The sequence below is a fragment of the Doryrhamphus excisus genome, linkage group LG17 (assembly GCF_037039965.1).
Source record: "Doryrhamphus excisus strain RoL-2023G ecotype Guam linkage group LG17, RoL_Dexc_Guam_v1.1, whole genome shotgun sequence".
In the NCBI taxonomy this organism is placed as follows: Eukaryota; Metazoa; Chordata; class Actinopteri; order Syngnathiformes; family Syngnathidae; genus Doryrhamphus; species Doryrhamphus excisus.
In genome coordinates this window covers 17,357,941-17,380,004 of record NC_136373.1, presented here as the reverse complement: position 1 = coordinate 17,380,004, position 22,064 = coordinate 17,357,941, and the positions used below count along the sequence as shown (strand labels likewise).

At 43.1% G+C, this 22,064-nt stretch overlaps 2 protein-coding genes across 6 annotated transcripts; both read left to right on the top strand.

Moving 5' to 3' along the window:
• The first annotated feature begins 413 nt into the window (after positions 1–413).
• On the top strand, positions 414–15,000 carry atp8b2 (ATPase phospholipid transporting 8B2). Of its 3 annotated transcripts, none has more exons than XM_058083925.2 (28): positions 414–525; positions 4,579–4,637; positions 4,714–4,827; positions 4,895–4,993; positions 5,076–5,137; positions 5,239–5,311; positions 5,524–5,594; positions 5,665–5,744; positions 5,826–5,984; positions 6,149–6,237; positions 6,314–6,510; positions 6,818–6,938; positions 7,271–7,358; positions 7,502–7,536; positions 7,599–7,758; positions 7,832–8,020; positions 8,482–8,597; positions 8,652–8,828; positions 8,884–8,995; positions 9,058–9,163; positions 9,240–9,414; positions 9,593–9,776; positions 11,024–11,247; positions 11,545–11,628; positions 11,714–11,959; positions 12,056–12,194; positions 12,517–12,647; positions 13,325–15,000. In XM_058083925.2, exons 1-28 carry the CDS (start codon positions 501–503, stop codon positions 13,694–13,696), a joined length of 3,687 nt encoding a protein of 1,228 aa, XP_057939908.2. In that variant the 5' UTR covers positions 414–500; the 3' UTR covers positions 13,697–15,000. The 3 variants fall into 3 exon arrangements, with proteins under 3 accessions (XP_057939908.2, XP_057939909.2, XP_057939912.2); XM_058083926.2 differs by having other exon boundaries at positions 416–525; positions 8,676–8,828; XM_058083929.2 differs by lacking the exons at positions 414–525; positions 4,579–4,637; positions 4,714–4,827; ... (2 more) ...; positions 5,239–5,311; positions 5,524–5,594 and having other exon boundaries at positions 5,702–5,744; positions 5,831–5,984.
• A 114-nt stretch (positions 15,001–15,114) lies between these two features.
• il6r (interleukin 6 receptor) lies at positions 15,115–22,050 on the top strand. 3 transcript variants are annotated; one of them, XM_078798234.1, is made up of 10 exons: positions 15,115–15,537; positions 16,279–16,761; positions 17,905–18,028; positions 18,236–18,408; positions 18,494–18,657; positions 19,014–19,158; positions 19,665–19,708; positions 20,525–20,570; positions 21,446–21,554; positions 21,624–22,050. In XM_078798234.1, exons 1-10 carry the CDS (start codon positions 15,453–15,455, stop codon positions 21,850–21,852), a joined length of 1,602 nt encoding a protein of 533 aa, XP_078654360.1. In that variant the 5' UTR covers positions 15,115–15,452; the 3' UTR covers positions 21,853–22,050. The 3 variants fall into 3 exon arrangements, with proteins under 3 accessions (XP_078654360.1, XP_057939924.2, XP_057939923.2); XM_058083941.2 differs by having other exon boundaries at positions 15,119–15,537; positions 18,236–18,414; positions 21,657–22,050; XM_058083940.2 differs by having other exon boundaries at positions 15,126–15,537; positions 18,236–18,414.
• The last annotated feature ends 14 nt before the right edge of the window (positions 22,051–22,064 follow it).

The following is a 22,064-nucleotide window of genomic DNA, read 5'->3' as shown; positions in this document are numbered from 1 at the left end:
TAAGATTTTAAGATTATTAAGATTATTAAAATGAAGATTTTATTTTATTTTATTTTTATCCCATTTTTAAGACATTGTTTTTTAAAGCTACAATTCCTGAGAGCGCCTTTAATGTTGGAGATAAAACCGAGAGCGCGGTGAAAGCCAAGACAAACGTGTGTGGCCATGGAAGAGAAGAAACAGGAGCTGAAAGCCGAGCGTCCGTCCTCGCTCCCTCAGCAGTTATCGATTAAAGGCTCGTCTGCCGTACAGTTAGAACCTCCTGTCGTGCCGAGAGGTATAACGTCTTCGGTGCACCGTCACTCGGCATGCGGCGAGGTCAACTGTAGTAGAAGCTATAGGACATCACTGTTGACTTTCATCTTCTGTCCCGTGTAGACAGTCCCGTGGACCGTAGACAGTCCCGTGGACCGTAGACAGTCCTGTGGACCCTCGGCAGTCCCGTGGACCCTCGGCAGTCCCATGGACCATAGCGGAAGGAAGGTGGCAGCAGACTGGAGATGTTTACCAAGAAGCCTCCTCCAGGTTAGTATGCCAAAATCCACATCCCGTTACACCAACTATTAGATTATTAGATGAGGACAACTTGGATAGACTTTAGAGTAGTCAGTGTACAGCTCGTGCAGCTGTGTTTCCCTTCAATGAACCACAGCTCCCTGGCACTGGTGGCACTCATGCAGCCCCACACCGTGATGCTGCCACCACGACCACCATTCATGTCGCTCCTCATCAGCTATGAAGACAGTAGTCTATTGTAATACAGCAAGGGTGTCCTAATGAGGCCCCGGGGCCATTTGTGGTCCGTGGTTGTTTTTTTATTGGCCAGCGGCACATTCTAAAAATCTTAACAAGAAAATGTTAAAAAACAAAAAAATATGTTTTTCATTTTACAATAAATTATCCTTGGAATTATTATGAATTATTAAATATAATTGCAATAGAATTGGTACAAAATATTTTATTAAATAAAAGAAAAAAGTTGTAATCCAATGAGAAAGTTGTAATTTTTTTTTTTTAATATGACAAAAATGTCATTTTAGTAGCATAGAGTTAAAAAGTTATGAAGAAAAAAGATGTAATTCCTGACTTCATTGTGATACCAAAGGTCATCCACCAGCAAGCATCATCAGCATCTTCACGTGTGTATTGCATAGTGGCAAAGTACACACACCTTCATGGCGCCCGGTTGCCCCGTCCTGCAACCCAATCCCCAGCGAGAGCCCTGTGGTTACCTTGGTAACGTCCTTGCTCATGCGGTGATGTCATATCTCCAGCTGTCTTTTGGTGGCACGTCTCATAAGATAGCATAGGTTATGTATGTAGCATGTCATATATTCATGTGTTATGTTATGTTATGTTATGTTATGTTATGTTATGTTATGTTATGTTATGTTATGTTATGTTATGTTATGTTATGTTATGTTATGTTATGTTATGTTATGTTATGTTATGTTATGTTATGTTATGTTATGTATCCACGTGTCCTTGCTACCGCTGGCTGACATGCTGATCCATCTGAGGGCGCCATCACTTGGCTGCGACTGTGCTGCCTCATCATCATCGGTGCAACAGATCACGCTGATGTACACATTCCTCTAACCTCTAACCTTCCTAGCTTGACCTTAAAAATGAGCGCACTCCTGTTATAGAAGCATTTTTACTCTCAGCCTATGGAAAAGGGAGAGCATCCTGTCTGTCGTGTAGAGGATCTTTTGTCTAGCAGGATGTTAGAATGTTGTATTATCGTGTTCAACAATGCTAACGTTTCACATAATGAGGTTTGTGCATTTGGAAGTGAACCCTGAAAGAAATCTTGGATGGCTCTGAACGCTCGGTTTCAGAGAGTTTTTTTGTTGTGAGAAGTCACCAGCTCCGTCCAGCCCATTACTTCCTTATATGGGTGTGCCCAGGGTGCAAGTTGTACCAGCTGTACAAGCCGTGGGTGGAATGAATTGCCGTTTTGGAAAAAAAATCCAAGGAAATACAGCTGGAATAGGTGCAGATTGTGGAAGATCTGGAAAGCTTTCTGTGTGGGCTATCACAACTCAATACAAATGGTGGAAAATAAGCATAATATGTCCCCTTTAAATATAGCAGAGGGCTCTCATCATATGGAACAGTTGTTCTCAACTGTTGACCCAAAAGTGGTTCATTCAAGCTCGTTAAAAAATTGAAAATATGTAATATACATAAGCACATTTGAGCAATATTTTAGTCATCTTCCTCCTTGGTGTATATTTGTTGTTGATTTATAAAATACAGTTGTGCCTCGGTTAGCATCAGTAATGTATTCCAGAAGGACGGACTCAAACCAAAACAAACTCTAACCAAAACAAATTCAATTGATTAATTAATTAATAAATGTTTGAAAATATCTGAGCACTCCTGTCATATACAGGATCTTTGATGATAGTGTTTTTTGTTTTGTTGTGTTTTTTTGCATGGTATAGCCAAGGACAACATTTTGGGGGCACCAAAAAGCTAGTCCCCAACAAATGAAAGACATTCTGAGTACACCATCTTGATCTTCATCATCATCCTCATCAGTCAGTATGGCCAACGTTCACACCTCCGTCAAGGCCATGCACTCATGACATGTTTGATGTGTGCCGTTCAAATGTGTGTATGTGTGATGAATATGTAGCCTCGGTCTTCGTATTAAAAGTGTCCCTGTACACAAGCCAGCAACAGAACTCCGAGGTGGAGTATTTCGGCTGGAATCGATGCTCGTATTGTCGTTTATGTCTCAGAAGGAGCCTGCAAGTTTCTCTGTAATGGAGCTGTATAGATTTGTACACACTTCTCTCATCTAAAGTCAGCATTAGGGCTTCTAATGCCTTTGCTGCTGCCAAGACGTATTAAACACTTAATGGGCAGTTTGCTAAAGATGCATTCAGGTTCGGCTCGGCTTTCTTGGGGAGAACACGAGATAGGAGCACGAGTGCATCTCTCAAAGTGAACGTGCACCTCAGCGCGTGTCCGCCATTTTCAGTTGGGTTATTTTGGGAAAAATCAATGCGAACGTAGTTAACGATGACATTCATTATTTAGATGACGAAGTAACTCGAGTTGCCTGGTAAGCAACTTCCCAGTTTAGAAAATCACTTCAGAAATCTTATTACTGATGAACCCAATCCAGTTGACTTGTTTTAATTTGAAAACAAAGTCCTTAAAATGGGAAGGGAATACATGGATTTCAAAATAAAACCTGTAGCTCTGACAGTCCTTCAGCAACTGACGTGGGAGCCGTAAGTTTGCTTGTTTTGTTTTTCTTCAGTGACTTTGCTAACCTAGCATGCTATTGCTGTTAAAATGTGAGGGTAATTTTAGCATTGTAGCTCACACAGCTATGCTAGCGTTGCTAACCTGTATGCTCTTAAAGTGGAGCACTTTTGAACATCAAGGCTACATTTTAGACAAAACATTTCCAATATATTATTGTGAGATATCTGAGACTATTTAAAATGATATTGGACCCGTAATACTGTATATTATAGCGTACATGAACCCTAACTGAGAATGTACTGTATAACCTAGCATGATATTGCTGTTAAAATGGGAGGGTAATTTTAGCAGTGGCGCTCACACAGCTATGCTAGCGTTGCAAACCTGCCCCGTTCCTTATTTTTACATAATTTTATGTGATATATGACGTCTATTACTTTGAACAAGTTACATTATAAGTGTATCTGAGAGACACACACTCTGTCTGAGACAAATTCGGACAAACACGACTCGTTAGCATCGAAGCTACAGACACACAAAATAGCGTCTTTTCAGTAGGGCTGGCTAAAAGCACTTTTAAACATCAAGGCTACATTTATTTCAATGTAAATTACTATTTAAAATGATATTGGACCTGTAATACTGTATATTATAGCGTACATGAACCCTTGCTGAAATGTACTGTATAACCTAGCATGATATTGCTGTTAAAATGGGAGGGTAATTTTAGCATTGTAGCTCACACAGCTATGCTAGCGTTGCTAACCTGAATCCTCCTGTCCCGCTCCTTATTTTTATATAATTTTATGTGATATATGACATCTATTATTTTGAACAAGTTACAGTATAAGTGCGAGGCTACATTTTAGACAAAACACTTTATTAACACACATTATTGTGGGATATCTACGACTATTTAAAATGATATGGGACCTGTAATATTGTATATTATAGCATTCATGAACCCTTGCTGAAATGTACTGTATATTGTGTATATTGTAATTTGAACATGGGCCAACTAATTGGCATATAATTATTGGCTCTAGTGATTGCATAACATCTCTACTGAGATGATTGGGTTAGAGCTGCAGAAACCCAGCAAATGGCAGCATCTGTATTAATTAGCGTGCATGTCATTATGTGCTAATCGCTTTAGTTGTGCCATTGCTTCCTGTGGCTTCCTCATTGCTGCTCATGTAGCTATCAATGAAACGTATCATCAGTGCAACGCAGGTCCTTAATACTCATGTACTGTACCCCGTTGCAGCCATCCATGTCTTTTGGAAAATGTCTGGTCGTGAATGAGTTACTATATGTATCTTTTTGTGTTTGTGTGTCGATGCCACCCCTCAGAGGAGAAGAGAATGGTGAGGGCCAATGACAGAGAGTACAACGAGAAGTTCCAGTATGCGGTAAGGGGACGTCGTCTCTGGTATGTAACGTTATACTACACTACAATCATACCTGGGTCCTTTTCTTCTGCTCAAGACGAACTACATCACAACATCCAAGTACAACATCCTCACCTTTCTGCCCATCAACCTGTTTGAGCAGTTTCAGGTAGCGGCCAACACCTACTTCCTCTTCCTGTTCCTGCTGCAGGTAAGCGACAGTCCTGTTGCTGCTCGCCACAATGCGCTGCGTTCACTGAGTGTTATTCTCTGTCCAGTTGATTCCTCAGGTGTCCTCTCTGTCCTGGTTCACCACTATCGTGCCTTTAGTGATGGTGCTGAGCATCACGGCGGTGAAGGATGCCTCAGACGACTATGTTAGCATGACAGATGCGTATATTTCAAAGGGAAGTGCATTTATAAGAACTTAACCTTCTTCTTCTCTGTCGCCTTCTGCAGTTTCGCCAGCAGAGTGACAACAAAGTCAACAACCGTCAGTCTCAGGTGCTCATCAGTGGCTCGTAAGTTGGATCATGAAGGTTGAGACGTTTTAAATATGTGTCTCTTTGAGATTTGTCGCCATTTTTGGCAGATTTTTTTAACCCCTATTTTGCTGTGTCAGGCTAAGGAATGAAAAGTGGATGAACGTCCGAGTTGGCGACATCATCAAGTTGGAGAACAATCAGTTTGTGGCGGTAAGTTACCGTTTGTACGGAATGTTTGCAATCAGGTAAACCAAAGTAGACATCGACAATTCTCACCGCCAATCAGGGAAGAAAAATAATGGTGACAACAATGACAATGCTACGATTAAAAAGGATTTTTTCACTAATTCAGCTCCCTAGTGCAGTGAGTGTTTTGGAGTCGGGGGGGTTTAATCAACGCTAACCCCTGCCTGTGTTTGCAGGCCGACCTGCTGCTGTTGTCCAGCAGTGAACCTCACGGGCTGTGTTACATAGAGACCGCAGAACTGGACGGGTCAGTGAACGCACCGCTCCTCACCACCAAGGTGAAGGGAACTGATTCTGATGGGTTCGATGTCTTACAGAGAGACCAACATGAAGGTGCGCCAATCCGTCTCAGTGACGTCCGAACTGGGGGACCCAAACAACTTGTCTGAGTTTGACGGTGGGATTTGACACATTTTATTTTACTCCTGTCTTGACTCATTTGGTTATTTCATGTACGTTTGTCGCTCTGTATGTGAAGGTAAGGTGGTCTGCGAGCCCCCCAACAACAAGCTGGATCGTTTTAACGGGACTCTGTACTGGAGAGACAGGAAGTACACCTTGACCAACCAGAACATGCTCCTTCGAGGGTGTGTATTGCGCAACACTGAAGCCTGCTACGGTCTGGTCGTCTTTGCAGGTAAAATAAAAGTGTCTGGTGTTGTTGTTGCCATGACGTTTTATAACCCTATTTCTCTAAACTGCACTTTTTAGGAAATGTACCCATTATTCAAGAATGAAGGTTTTAGGAACCCAACTGCGACATGTTTCAAAGTTTAACTCGTCTAATTGTTTGTTTCCCAGGTCCAGACACCAAGCTGATGCAGAACAGCGGTCCTACCAAGTTTAAACGTGCCAGCATCGATCTTCTGATGAACACGTTGGTCCTCTGGGTAAGACATGCTACTTTTGTCACATCTCACATCTATTCCAACATCATATCTTTAATCGTTCTTTTTTGTCTGGCAGATCTTTGGCTTCCTGGTGTGTATGTGCATGTTTTTAGCGATAGGGAATGCGGTGTGGGAGCAAGTGGTAGGTTCTCGCTTTCAGAATTACCTACCGTGGGAACCTCCCGTGAACAGCTTTGTCTTCTCGGCTTTCTTTGCCTTCTGGTCCTATGTGATCATTCTCAACACCGTGGTGCCCATCTCTCTCTATGTCAGGTGAGGATGAACATTGAGAACGTTTGCACTTGTCATGTTTGGTTCGGTTCAAATGAACTCTGATCATCTGAACCCTGGTGTGCACCAAACAAGCAGACTGAGTCCGCTATGAGTTTTCTTATGAGGCTTCTTAAAACAATATGAGTTCAAAAGAGTCATATATTTGCATCACAACAATGCCTCCTCAAAAAAAAAAAATCAGACCTCACAAAACGCTTGTTATATTTGTCTCCAGCCATATCCTATACGCACTGTCGCCTGTGTATGGGATACTGCCGTCTTACTGATACCTTTTGTGTCATAACAGCGTGGAGGTGATCAGACTGGCTCACAGCTTCTTCATTAACCGGGACCAGCAAATGTTCTGCTCCCAATGCAACACAGCAGCTAAGGCCCGGACCACCACTTTGAGTGAGGAGCTCGGCCAGGTGGACTTCCTTAAACACACACACGCACACACACTGTTTATCATATGTTTTTGGAATGTGGGAGGAAAGTGGGGTACTCACACGCACACGGAGAACATGCAAACTCCACACAGAGATGCCCAAACCCAGATCTCCTGACTGTGCGATCAACATGAAAACCACTAATCCACCGTGTGGCTTTAAAAACATTTAGGACAAAAAGAAAACAATCACATTATCAATGAAAAACAATAATAATATCCCAAAAACAAACATACATAAATGTAGTTTTCTGACAATACTGCAACTAAGGATAAACAATAGTTAATTTTAGAATACTTTATTTCATTCAGGTTGAATACATCTTTAGTGACAAGACTGGAACCCTCACTCAGAACATCATGAACTTCAACAAGTGCTCCATCAATGGAAGCAGTTACGGTAAGTCCACATTTGGGATTGTGATTGTCTCCCTAAACTGATGACTGATGCCCAGCCATAGAACCGTGGGTCCTAAGAATCCTTAGGGTAATATAATCCAGTGAAATGTGTATTACAGTCCAGTACATTTGTGTGACTTTTAGGTGATGTGCCAGGCCCACCGGGACCCAAGCCAAAGGTCAGTCATCATCATAAAATGAATGCTAGTACTATACCAACATATTATTGTTTCCTTCCCAGAGGCTGGACTTCACTCCCTTCAATCCCCTGGCAGACCCAGACTTCTGTTTCTATGACGACACGCTGCTGGAGTCGGTCAAAGTGGGAGATTCCTCCACTCAGGAGTTCTTCCGTCTGCTCTCCCTCTGCCACACGGTCATGAGCGAGGAGAAGAGCGAAGGTGAGGAAGATGAGGGCGCTCACTTCTGTCCACAGAGTCCCCCTCGGTGACATTCCGTGCTCCGTGTCTCCAGGAAAGCTGGTGTACAAAGCTCAGTCTCCAGATGAGAGCGCTCTAGTGACGGCCGCGCGAAACTTTGGATTTGTTTTTCGCTCTCGAACGCCTGGGACCATCACCACCACCGAGATGGGGCGGCCCGTCACCTACACGCTGCTGGCCATCCTGGACTTTAACAACGTACGCAAGAGGATGTCTGTCATAGGTGTGCTGCCCTGATAGACACGTACACCGCGCATGTAATATTTACCAGGGCTGTCAAATCTGGTTTGTTAGATTTTATCCATAGTCGATAATCGTCATTATTAGGCACTTAAGTATCTCTTTAGGATTAGGATATATTCATTTATTCATTCATTCATTCTCCGGAGTACCCGGAGAAAATTTAGGATATATTTAATAAATCAATAATATGTGATGAATGTATTATTTATTTTATAGATTATATCTAAGATGAGATAAGGTAAGTAAAATGAGGTCACATGATAGATGACAGGACACTGTCAATGTGTGTTTAGTAGGCTCTGTAGTAGGTACAGTTAAATCATGAGACAGACTAAATGTCATTGTTGATGCCAGTCATGACAGATGATTTATGTTGATACAAGTCATAAGATAGGAAGATGGACCCCTGTGTTCATTTGTCCCCTTTTCTGTTATTGTCAGTACGTAACCCAGAGGGCAAAATCCGTCTGTACTGCAAAGGTGCTGACACTGTGTTGTTGGAGAGGCTCCACCCCTGTAACCAGAAACTGATCGATATCACCTCAGACCACCTCCATGTGAGTCAACCAAAGGGTCGATCAACCCACTCGTGATGCTGTGACGCCATCTAGTGTTTGTATATTTTGGGGCGCCAGGAGTACGCGACAGAGGGGCTCCGGACCCTGACTCTAGCCTATAGGGACCTGTCCGAGGAGGAATGGGACACGTGGTCCAAGAACCATCGCTGTGCTGAGAAAGAAGAAGATCAGCTCACAGCTGTCTATGAGGAGATTGAACAAAACATGATGGTCAGTGAGACTTCTTCTTGTGTAAGTCTGTGAAATAATGCTTGTGTGTGTCTAGCTACTCGGTGCTACAGCCATAGAGGACAAGCTTCAGGAAGGCGTCCGAGAGACCATCGCTCTCCTCTCCCTGGCTAACATCAAAACGTGGGTTCTTACTGGAGACAAGCAAGGTGAGACACAATCCCTGTGAAAACTGGCCCAGAATCTGCTTAGTCTTTGTTGGCTTCCACAGAGACGGCTATTAATATCGGCTACTCGTGTAAGATGCTGACCGATGATATGACTGAGGTGTTCGTCATCAGTGGGCACAGTGTACAGACAGTGAAGCAGGAGCTCAGGTCCCATTTGATACTTTTCCTCAATTAACACATGATTCTCCTCTCCTGTTGAAGTGTTTGGTTTATTCCTATCCAGGAGTGCGAGAGAAAGGATGATTGAGTTGTCACAAAGTAAGGACGGTGAGAAAAACGAAGGAGTTAACGGGTGTGGAGACGCCCGCTTCAAGGGTGCAACAAAAAGGAAAGTGACCTCCGACCTCACGGATAGCTTCTCTGGGGAATTTGCCCTCGTCGTCAACGGCCACAGCCTGGTATGAACATAAACTCACTGGCCACAACATTAGGTACATCTGCACATGATAATGATAATGCGATATGGTATTATACAATAATACATAATATGTGTAAAGTGTACCTAATGAAGTGACAGATGAGATATAAATAGAGTCTCATGCCACTCAAGCTTATCAAGCTCCTTCTCTCCACCAGGCCCATGCGCTGGAAGGAGACATGGAGGAGGAGTTTGTCACGACGGCGTGCGCGTGCAAAGCGGTGATCTGCTGCAGGGTCACCCCTTTGCAAAAGGCTCAGGTGGTGGAGCTGATTAAAAAACACAAGACGGCCATCACCCTGGCCATTGGGGACGGAGCCAATGACGTGAGCATGATCAAGAGTAAGTCGGAGTAAGAACCATAACAGCAGGGCGGAATAAGAGAAGTAGCGAGCTGGTGTTACGAAATGCCAGACGGGCTGTGTGGCAAGTTGTGGCATGTTGCCGCACATACTGTGTCTTCATCACGCTGGGAACTGGATGTTTAACCGCCTTGGTAGTCACACTATGTTGAGTTAACCCAGTAACTCAATGTACTGTGTTCCTCTGTGTTTGCTATGTGTTGCATCACCTTGTGCTTGTAGTACTGTGCACATGCTAGTACATACATACACGTGTCCCCTAGAGAAAGCTAGGGGTACAATTTGGGCATTGGGCTTGCTGTACATACCAGCTATATATACTAGCTACTCAATTCCCAAATCAAAATATTGATACTTTCCATATTTTGATACCCAAACTCACCAGGAGCTGATCAGACTTCTCATGAGCTCAACTCAAAGATCTAAAACTTTTTCTACATGCAGCTCAAAAGGCTGAAATATTGTTTCTCGACTCTGTCGAAATCCAAAATTCCCAAGCTTCCCGAACATGCTCGATTGATGAGGTGAGTATGCTGGACATGCAAGTACTGGGATGTTTTCAGCTTCCAGGAATTGTGTCGATGCGTGTTCAATATGGGGCCGTGCATTGTCATTGGCATTTGTGGATGAATGACACAATGGCCCTCAGGCTTCATATCTCGTCATCGTATATCTGCATCCGAAATGTCTCCAACACCGTAAAATGCATCTATATCGTGGATCGGGTGGCCCAACAAACATAGGTGCATTTTATTGATGCCATTTTGAAGCTAGCAAGCATGTTTGGGATGCTCTGGATCAACGAGTACGGTTTTTGAGTCAAATGATGGTTACTGATACCGGTTTTTGGGCCCCCTGTGCATCCCCAATGCAGTTCAACTGCACATTTTGGAGTGGCATTTTATTGTGGCACACTTGTGCAATAATCACGCTGTCTCATCAGCATCTTGATATGTCATACCTGTGAGGTGAATAGACTATGAATCATGATTGATGAAGGCTTATTAGCACACATTTTGACAGATAAGTGAACAATATTTGAGAGAAATGCTGTAGGCCTTTTGTGTTCATAGAAAAAGAAGACAGATCTTTCAGTTCAGCTCATGAAAAATTGAATGAGATGTGTTTTGTGCCTATTTTCTGAGAAAAAAAATAAAATATTTTTTTTTTACCAGAAATCATGTTTGTGCAGTGCTGTGAATGTTTCCTCTTCCTCTCTTCCTCCAGCCGCTCATATTGGGGTGGGTATCTCGGGCCAGGAGGGCATCCAGGCCGTGTTGGCCAGTGACTACTCCTTCTCCCAGTTCCGCTTCCTACAGCGCCTCTTGCTGGTGCACGGTCGATGGTCCTACCTCCGCATGTGCCGCTTCCTGTATTACTTCTTCTACAAGAACTTTGCCTTCACCATGGTGCACTTCTGGTTCGCCTTCTTCTGCGGCTTCTCTGCACAGGTCAGGAAGGAAATGTTCCGGTGCTTCACAAATCCTCGTTTACACTTGCACGCACCTGGCCCCCACAGTGGTGCACAATTTTGCGTGTTGGTGAGTAAGCTGGTCATTAACAGGTGTGAAGTATCTGGAAACTGTGCAGGACTGCGCAAAGAAAACACATAATATCAGTGATCTAATCATAAATGCAACGCACTGCAAATGTACGGAGGCAAAACTGGTGCAAGTCTAAACGCTACTTAAGTCTTGAATGGAAGAAGAAAGAAAAAGCCTGTTCCTGTCTCTCTCTGTTTGGTGTAGACGGTGTATGATCAGTTTTTCATCACACTCTTCAACATTGTCTACACATCTCTCCCTGTGCTGGCCATGGGCATATTTAACCAGGTTTGTTCATCAATACAAGTGTGTGCATGTCCTGACCATGAATGGCTTGAATTTTCCGATCTATTTGCGCCCTCTTGTATGTTAGGACGTGTCTGATCAGAAGAGTCTAGAGTACCCAAAACTATATGAGCCTGGCCAACTCAACCTGCTCTTCAACAAGAAAGAGTTCTTCATCTGCATCGCCCAAGGCATCTACACATCAATGGTGCTGTTTTTTGTCCCTTACGCCACCATGTCCAACGCCACAGAGAGCAGCGGAGAGCCCCTCGCTGACTACCAGACCTTTGCTGTCACCACAGCAACAGCCCTGGTCATTGTTGTCAGCGTACAGGTAAGCCAGGCCAGAACACTGGGATTTTTCCCTGCAGCTGTTTTAAGGTTATATTGAATCCCCGTGGGTTAACCGCAGTGTGTGTGCTTTGGTTAGATAGCGCTTGACACATCCTACTGGACCGTCATCAACCACGTCTGTGTGTGGGGCTCGTTGGGTTCCTACTTTCTCATCATGTTTGGTCTGCACAGTCAGAGACTCTTCACCATCTCCATCACTCACTTCCATTTCGTAGGTCGGTGTGATTTATTCCTTAAATAAATTCACCACTTAGTCCTCTTTCTGCAACGTTTATGACGCGGGTGTCACTGCCTTCCGGTTGATCGCTATCAACCTTTCTTGATCTGTTCTGATAGCTCTACTTTGGTCATCATTATACGTAGTACATCTGTCATCTCCAGTTTTAGCACTCTCTTCCACTCATTGTCCTCTCTTGTACTTATTAGCGGCCAAATGGTGGTAAAATGGTCAAATTCATCATCACACCAAAAGGGGACTAAGGAAAGTGCCATGGGGAACTCCATATTCTACCCTTGTATGGTTGTTTTTGAATGCAGGCAATGCTCAGAGTACACTATCTCAGCCGGCCGTGTGGTTGACTCTTGCGCTGACGACAGCAATCTGCATCGTTCCAGTTTTGGCACTACGCTTCCTCAGATGGGTCCTTAAACCTCAGCTCTCGGACACGGTGAGGAAAAAACACACAACACACGAACGTGTCCATCTGCCTCCTCGTCAGCTTCACTGATCTAATTGTCATTGGTTCATTTTCCAATTGGTAAATGATTAACTGTGTTAAAACGGCTGAATACATACTGTGACTGAATGACCACTGCAAATATTGATTGAATCAGTCACCACTAATGACTGAACGGTCTTTTATTGCAACGTCCTCTTGTGTGATCTCTCTTGTCGGAGTGTCTTGAACTGGATGTTTTTGCATTTGTTTTTACTTTCTCTCAAGTTGAAGGCACATATGTGCGATTTTTTTCGTGCAGTGTAGCGTCTTGCACTAACGTCTTTGGCCGCGTTGTGTGTGACAGTCAGACGGCTAAGCTAATAACCTAGAAAATAATTAAATCCATCGGCAGGTGGGAGGTTTTATATAGTCTTAGTAGCCTAATTCATAATAACGGCATAATATCCTTGAAAGCCTTCCGCTCTTACTGTAGAGTCGACCCAATGACTTCCATATGAGTCAGCACAGTAGCCTGGGAAAAAACAGTCACAGGATGGGCGGACTGAAGGGGGAAACTGAGGTGGGATTAAAGGAATGAATGCAACACTATTTATGGAAAGTTATTATGGAATATTTATTTATGTCTCGTTGAAACCGCATAAAATTCCTTCTGGTTCCATGTCCAGGTCCGCTATGTTCAGCTGGTAGTGGAAAAGAAGAGGAGCCCAGCCGGGAGCAGCATGGCATCCACCTGGTGCAACGTGGGCAGCATTTGGAAGGACCGCCCGAGCACAAGAGACGGCTCCCGGAGGTCCGGCTATGCCTTCTCGCACCAGGAGGGATTTGGAGAGCTGATCACCTCTGGAAAGAACATGGCCAGCTTCGCCCCCAAACACAGCTCCAGCTGGATCGACACCCTCCTCAAGAAGAAACATGCTCACAGTTCCACCAGCGACTTGGCAGAATACACTCCGGCGGTCTCACACTCGTCTTCCGTTCCTGGATCTTTGCAGGATGTTCCCATCAAGGAAGAAAGTCAAGAGAAGCTTCCAGAATAGAGGCTGGTCCATCACCCAGAAAAGATCCTGATGCTTTGCAAAAACCAAACGGCATGGTCAACAAGCACAGTGTATCCCATAGGGCATCCCCAATTGCTTAGTATACTGTATATTTACAGTACATGCACCAAAGAGGCGTGGATTCATCACGGTCCAACAGCTACATATGTCAAGTTAGCATCCAATGAACAGAAAAAACAAAAAGAAATCCTGCATCAATTATTTCTCAAGGAGAGCAGTGCAACAGGTAACGCAATGCAACCCATCACGGTAACACCTTGTCATTTGGTTGGCTGCATCATATTGATGTGTTTACCACACACGCTTTTGATAGTACGGATGATTGACTTTGTCATGTGATGTAATAAGACGTATCACCTGACCCGGTGGCTCATCTTGGAAAGCTAAGCGGAAAAACTTGAAAAGAATGTGGGCGTGAATTTTATGTGATGTCTCGTCCCTGCACACTGTATGAAATGCGCTTGAGGTGCTTAGTTCCTGATCAATGGGAGGTATTTTGGTATTTTTATTTCTTACGGTGTGTGAAGCTTCTCTCAAAACGCAAATGCTTCTATCAGAGTAGGACTGTAAAACTTGAAATAATGTCGTCTTAAACAACATTTAAATATCTTGCTGTCCTTTTTGGATGCATGATGTTTTTTCATGACCTACCAAAACTTACATTCTTCTGGGAGTGGCAAGAAAAATGACCTCAATTCCAATCTTTGTGTCTTTGTGGTTCTAAGAATCGTAATGTTTTTACAACAAACTTAAAGGGGAACTGCGCTTTTTTGGAAATTTCCCTGTCATTTGCAATCCTTGTGTGAAACATGAACACATTTCTTTTCCTGTTTTTTTGCATACTAGCGTGAGAAAACGATTAAATATGAGCTAGCTAACAATGGACTTCATGAGAAGAAGTCCTCACAAAAAAACGCCAACAATGTTCAATTTATATAACATACTTCTATATTAACCAACCTACAGTGATATTGTTATTGTAGCAGCTAACAGGAAAAACTATATTTATCTGGCGGACTAACATGACTAGCTAGACGAAGGAAATTTCGGTAATGTTTCAAATCATCAAAATAGGGCAAGATACTGCAAATAAAAAGCTGTTACAGTTTTTTTTTAAGTAGTCCAAATAGGCGTGTCCCAATGACGTGCATTGTTAGCTAGCTCATATAAAAGGGAAATAAATGTGTTCATGTTTAACATAAGGATTGTGAATGATGGCCAGCATTCCAGTTTAATTTTGGTTAGAGATGTTGATTTTTATTATAGTTTGATCAACAAAAGAGTTTCTGACTATTTGGTAGGTTTGGGTTACCTTCCAGGGCTGCACGGTGGATGAGTGAACACCCGAGTTGGAGATAAATGTTTTCACAGGGAAAAACCAGAGCAGCTAATAGATGTCTGGATCATCCTGCAATATAATCTATACTGCAGGATACCTTTATTGGCATGGAGTTCAATTCCAATGTTGATCCAGTTACATGGGGCTCTGCAGGAGGATATCCTTTGTGTGTGTGTGTGTTTATGCTTGTGTGTGCGTGTGCGCGCATGCACGTGCGTAGGGGGCGGATGAATTTCACAATAACGAGTTTCAGAGGAAGTTTGTAGTTTGTAGACTCCAGACACAAGTCGGGCTCCCCGTTTACAAACAAGGACAAGGATCCAGAAGAAGGACCGCTGCCAGAGGCGATGTGACCGCTTTACGACTCCTCTCTGGGGGGATCTTTACAAGCAAACCATGCACCGTTTCCTCCCTCTGCTGTGTGTCTGGCTCTGCATCACGCCGGTAGGCAGCTTTTTCCAAGGGACCTGTCCGAAACAAGGTACGGAACCAATGCTGATGTGAGGACTTTTGTAGTGTGCCTCTTATGTAGCCTTCCTGGGTGTTTTATGACGTTATTGGAATGAAAACGACAGTGATAAGGATGGTGGAATCATCATCATTCTTTCTGAATTTCGTGTGTATTTATCTCTATTTAATTTGTGTCCCTTCCAGCAGCTGCGGGAAAGTGTGTTTACTCTTTAAAAGAGCAAAAGGTCATTTGGTAGACTTTCAACATTTATCTTTCTAAGAGTCAGTGAGTTGAGAGTGAAATCAGAACATGGTGGTTATTTACATTAGTGACAGAACAAGCCAGATGAAGATGTAAAGGAGGAAGTTACATTTGGTCATTTTTGGTCATCTTTATTTGTTTTGTTTGTTAACTATATAACTGTACAAACTATGCTGAGGTTATTTTACCACATATTATTATGTTATTCTCATTAAGTTAAGACCTTTTGTCATTAGATTCTTAATATGATGACTTTGTTATTGTTTTATTTTTGCTGATTTTTTTTAACTTAAAAGATATTTAACACAAATGGACCCCAGGCCGCACTTTGGACACCACTGCCCTAACCTGACCCTAATTAACATCCTAACCCTAAACCCAACCACAACCAAAAACCTAACCCTAAAAGTAACACCAATATCAACCCTAATCCTAATCTAATCCTGATCAAACCCTAACCCTTAGCCTATTGACACACAATAATCTGTACTATTTCCTTTCTGTCTTCAGAAGCTCCCCCTGGTGTGCTAGTTGTGTCCCCGGGCAGTAGCTTAGTTCTGTCCTGTGATGGTGACGTGAAGGTGGACGGAGCAAAGGTCAAGGTGTCCAAACAGAGCTCAAACAACAACAACACAGGAGAACATTCCTCCAGTGAGACGCAGACCACGGCGGAAAAACCACACCGCAACAAAGCTTTAAGAAAAGATGATACAAACAAAATGAAGGACGAGCGTCAGGACCAAGGAGTCCAGCCTACCAGTTCACCTCCTAAGGCTGATGGCATGGACACCAGCACGCCGTCAAGGGGCTTCAAGGGGAAGTGGAAGTTGAATGGGAAGACTGTCGGGAGAGGACACTGGGATTGGGAGGGGTTCACGGTGGGGAGGGGCGGGACACAGCTCTCAGTGTCCTCGGTGCAAGTGAAGGATTCCGGGAATTACTCGTGTCACCACCGAGGCAGAGAGAGGTTCACCTTAAAGGTCACGGTGGCAGGTAAGCCACAACACGTATAACACGGGACTCCATGCTGGGTAGATAACCACGGTTGCCATCCAAACTAATACTGGTTTAATACTAATGTTTTAGCATAAGCAGGACTAAATGAACTTCCACAGCACCCACACTGAGGACAGAACACGTGAAGGACATATGAACTTGTCATTCAAACATGACATTCAAAAGTGAACATTTAACATACACAAATTTTGCATGGCTGGATGGAGCCTTGCGATAATCGTCCTGTCACGCAGGGTATTGGTATTGTATCGTATCGGTGTGGTATCTGTATGGCATCGTATCGGTGGCTTATTGCTATCTGTATGGTATCGGTATCTCATCTGTATGGTATCGGTATTGTATTGTATTGGTGTGGTATCTGTATGGCATCGTATCGGTGGCTTATTGCTATCTGTATGGTATCGGTATCTCATCTGTATGGTATCGGTATTGTATTGTATTGGTGTGGTATCTGTATGGTATCGTATCGGTGGATTATTGGTATTGTATCTGTATGGTATCGGTATCATATCTGTATGGTATCGGTATGGTATTGTATCGTATGGTATGATAGCTGTATGGTATCGGTATCATATCGGTGTCTTATTGGTATCATATCTGTATGGTATCGGTATTGCATCGGTATAGTATCTGTATGGTATTGGTATGGTATCAGTACTGTATCAGTATCGGTGTCTATTGATATTGTATCTGTATGGTATCGGTATGTATCGGTGTCTATTGATATTGTATCTTTATGGTATCTGTATGTATCGGAATGGTATCTGTGTGGTATCAGTATTGTATCGGTATTGTATTGGTATGGCATGATATCTGTATGGTATCGGTGTCTTATAGGTATGGTATCTGTATGGTACAGGTATAGTATCTGTATGGTGTCTGTATTGTATTGGTATTGTATTGCATCGGTATGGTATCGGTATACTATCTGTATGGTATCAGTTTCGTATCAGTTTTGTATCAGTATTGTATCAGAATCATATTAGTATCATATCAGTATCGTCAATCCCAGCCTGAGTTTCAGTCAGTGTGGGATCGTACACAAAATCAGCGGTATCGCACATCATTAGTGGTTTCCTCCATAAACAGTAAGAGTATTTGTTCTATGATGTACTGTAGATCCTCCAGAGACCCCCAGACTGTCCTGCAGCAAAAAGTCACCCAGCAGTAAGATCCGCTGTGAGTGGACGCCTGAGAAGCCGCTGACTTTACGACCTCACTGCTCCCTGTTGCTCAGTAAACGGTAAGAGACAGTCGCTGTGCTTGTGCCGATGCTGCCGTTCCGGCGTATCAGACGCTAATCTATCAGATCAATAAAAGTCTTGATCAGTGTGATTGTGCTCGTTCTAACAAGCCGCTTGTCATCATTAACATGACACGTTTATTTTAAGCCGCACTCTTGGTTTCCTCCCATGACACTTTCCTATCTCCTCTTCCCGCCCTCTCCCAGGCCCAGCGACACATTCCATCGTGTTCCATGCTCCTCCTCCTCCCATTGGTCCCGCTGCTGGTGCGCTCTGGACCACGACGAGGACGAGCTCAGAACCAGTCACATGGCCTACTTGTGTGTGACAAGCGCGGCTGGCAACGCCACCAGCCCCATCTTGTCCTTTTCCCCTCTGGGTATACGTACGTTCTCGCCAACTCTCGGCATCACCTTGGCCTCGGCTTTTTAAGCCAGTCATCACGCTTCTCTCTGATTTCTCAGTGAGGCCCGATCCTCCGGCGGCGGTGGCGGTGCGACAGGAAGTAGGGCATGAGACCAGGCTAAAGGTGAACTGGACTTACCCCGTCTCCTGGAAGTCTCAAGACACGTATTATGAGCTCGTCTATGAACTCAGATATCAACCGGTCGATTCTTCTCACGAGCAGGTACACCCCAGCAACAACGATGGAGACCTGTCCTTAGCATCACCAGAACCCCATCACCATCACATCACCCCCATCTTTCAGCAACTCCACTGGCACCTATAAAAGTCCATCCATAACCTTGCCCCCCCTTACCTCTCTGACCTCATCCACATTCTCAAGCCATCCCGTTCCCTCAGATCTTCCGCGTCCCTCCATCTCACTGTACCCTCTGCACGTCTTAGCACTATGGGGCACTACGTTTTTTATCTTCTGCACAGCGATCTTGGGTGTCCTGAAAGGCGCTTTTAAATAAAATGTATTATTATTTATTATTATGATTTAAACATGCTCTTACTGAGTGTTTGTGTGTGTGTTAGGTGAGGTTAATCAAGGGCCGTCGCTCCTTCACCATCACAGACGCGCTGTCAGGTGTGGAGTACATGATCCAGCTCAGGACTCAGGATGAATTTGACGGACTGTGGAGCAGCTGGAGTGCACCGGTCTATGGCAGCAGCTGGACTGGTAATTAAGTACAAAACAAAAACACAACACACTGACATATTTAATTGCACTTTATCCTTGCATAAATCATCATGTAGGAAGTATGATTATGATGTTGGCATCCACTTGGAATCCCGCAGTACTTGAGCTTCCTTGATACACAAACGTAGCCATGGCAACCCCAGAAGGAGGCGCTCCTGTTTCCTTCCTGCATGTTCAGTAGAGAGTACTAAGAAGAGCATGCAAACACTTTCTTGGGCTCCTTCCTCTTCCTGTCTTTGTCACAGAGCTTTAGGATTTTTCCAAAATTAAACCTTTCACTACGCCAACAGAATGAAATGAAAACCAATATAGAAAATAATCTTGATGTATGAAAGGTATTTGTTGTCCAACATGGTTCTTATCATGGTTGTGTAGTGTGCAGTGCTGGGCAGAAACAGCGAAAACTAAACGTTATATATATATATACATGTACATATATATATTATATATATAATATAACCTTATTGATTTATGTTGTGTTTCAGATGTAAGGACGCAAGAACCCGTGGCATTGCTGAATGACGACTTGGTAAATATGATATTATTATAATGTAGATTGTCTACCGTAAATCCCGGTGTTTAAACGGAACAGATTTGTACAAATATTAACCAAACGTTTCCAAGTCCGTAAGAACCAGGCAGCTCTTTATTTGACAGGAGCAACTGAAAATAATAGTTTGACTGACTGTGTCATCTTACACTAAACTCATCACACAGCAACTTAACACTCAAAAGGAATACCTAATAAATATACAAACGTGTGCCAATACGAGTTAAAAAAATTTAAACTTTTTAGTGAGAGAAAACCATTTCATTTGAGAAAATGCCAGATGAGCCCAGAGGGAGGCTGACGTCCTTGCAGAACCCCAATGAATATGTTACTCAGATGCAATGCATGATGGGAAAACGTTTTTTTAAATCATTTTAAACTCATATTTGTCCATGTTTGTCAGATGTACTTTTGGAGTGTTAAGTTGCTGTGTGATGAGGTTAGTGGTCTTAGTAAGATGACACCATTTCATATTCTTATATTACAACTTTGAAAGATGAAAATGATAACTTGATAGCTTTAACTTTATGTAACTATACTGTAACTTTACAGTTTTTGTACAATTGTGAACTTTTCTCTTTAGATTACATTTAACATGCACAATAGTTTTTTCTGTTAATAATTATTTTTGCAAAATGACTGCTGACTACGATATACGTATAGTCTGCAGTGCAATAAGAGTACTCTATTTCATTTCAACTGCATGACAGTTAGCCACATTAATATGTAGACATTTTTTGCTATTGTCCTCCATTCAGTCTCACTCTCTCTCTTGTCATCTTCTCCGATGTTCAGTTCCCGGAGTACGAAAGTTCTGGAACAGAAGAGGAGCCATCAGAAGGTGAGTCCTGTGTCGTACTCACTCAGTAGTCAACGTATTGAGCGTGAGACTCGGGGAAAGGAGCAAGTTGATGTTGAAAAGTTCCCTCCGCTTTGAACAGGAAGTCATGTCAACATCAACAACCGCTGCACAGGAAACATGGCTCAACACACCTTGGCTTAGCCACTCCCGAAAATGTACTTTGGTGGTCATTGTTCTCAATTTTTGTGGTTAAAATTCATTGGAAGACATTATAGCATGCATATCATACACACATTTTTCCAAGTGTTATAATAATTAACACTAAAGCATTAGTGTCCAAAATTATTTCAATTAGCCCAAAGCGCATTCTAAAAATACAAAAAAACTGCAGTAATTTTGCAAGAATAAGGTGGAACTATAAGGAGAATAAAGTCATAATTATCAGGGAAAAAAGGCATCTTTCAGAGAAAGATTTTACTCGAATAAGGCCGAAGTATTCTGAGAAAAAAAAACAAAGAATGAAGTTGCAAATTTTTAAAAATTACTTTGGAAAAAATTATAATATTAAGAGAATGAAGTCAAAATATTATAAGAATAAAGTCATAAAGAAAATGTAGTGTAAATATTAGAAATAATGACATCAAAGTGCAGGACCCGCCTGTTGTTTTATTGGCCTCAAGCACATTCCAAAGATGCAATTATGGAGAAGGTTGGGTCAGCGGGTGTTTTGGAGAGCGTATTGATCTGTGGGAGAAATTCCAAGTCATTCCGCCGTCATGTGTTGCATAGGTCATAAAAATAGTAGCACCGGCAACGCAGCCGGGGTGCATTTCGTCTCACATTTTCACCCGTTTGTCTGCAGCGGTTCAGGAGGAGAAGAGTTTTTTTTCACATGGCCGTTCATGTCTTTGCAGTACTTCCTGAATTAAGCGTCAGTAGTCCCACAGCTGTGTCACATCACATCCTGTGGATCTCATGTCCGTTGGCCCTCTTCGCTGTCATTTTGGTCGCCTGCGTGTTCAGGTGAGACTCAGAACCAGCTCACAACCAAAGTGACAAACTCGGGATTGTGACCCACGTGTTCCGTTTCAGAGACAAGAACAAATTCTTGTCCAAACTCCACAGCTTGAGTCTCCCCGGTCGGCAACCCGCACCGCCTGCCCCGATCGCACCAGAGGGTCGAGCTCTGGTGACTTTTCATCCCCCGGCTACCAAAGAAGACGAGGAGATGGGGGGAAATGAAGACGAGTGGTCAGAGATGGCGAGACAGGAAGTCGTTCATTACAACAACACACATTACTTCTTAGCCCAAGGCCAGTGACGCTCACGTGACGATGGACTTCTCAATATCGATCTAACACCAGGGAAAGCTTTTCTACCTTTTATGACTTCTTACCTTAAACATGCAGCCTTTAAGCTAATCTATTCACTGATGGACCATTCTATTGTACAGAGAACCGCATGTTGCGGTGTGGTATTTTTGATAAAGTCTATTAAATATCAGACTTGTGAATGTCAAGTCGGGTCTATTTT

Excerpts from the sequence above, each read along its gene's own strand:
- il6r (XM_058083940.2), top strand. The coding sequence starts at position 15,453 with ATGCACCGTTTCCTCCCTCTGCTGTGTGTCTGGCTCTGCATCACGCCG. Across the intron at positions 16,762-17,904 it reads CTTAAAGGTCACGGTGGCAG|ATCCTCCAGAGACCCCCAGA; the intron begins GTAAGCCACAAC and ends GATGTACTGTAG. Across the intron at positions 21,555-21,623 it reads TTGGTCGCCTGCGTGTTCAG|AGACAAGAACAAATTCTTGT; the intron begins GTGAGACTCAGA and ends GTTCCGTTTCAG.
- atp8b2 (XM_058083925.2), top strand. The coding sequence starts at position 501 with ATGTTTACCAAGAAGCCTCCTCCAG. Across the intron at positions 526-4,578 it reads TACCAAGAAGCCTCCTCCAG|AGGAGAAGAGAATGGTGAGG; the intron begins GTTAGTATGCCA and ends GCCACCCCTCAG. Across the intron at positions 12,648-13,324 it reads AACCTCAGCTCTCGGACACG|GTCCGCTATGTTCAGCTGGT; the intron begins GTGAGGAAAAAA and ends TTCCATGTCCAG.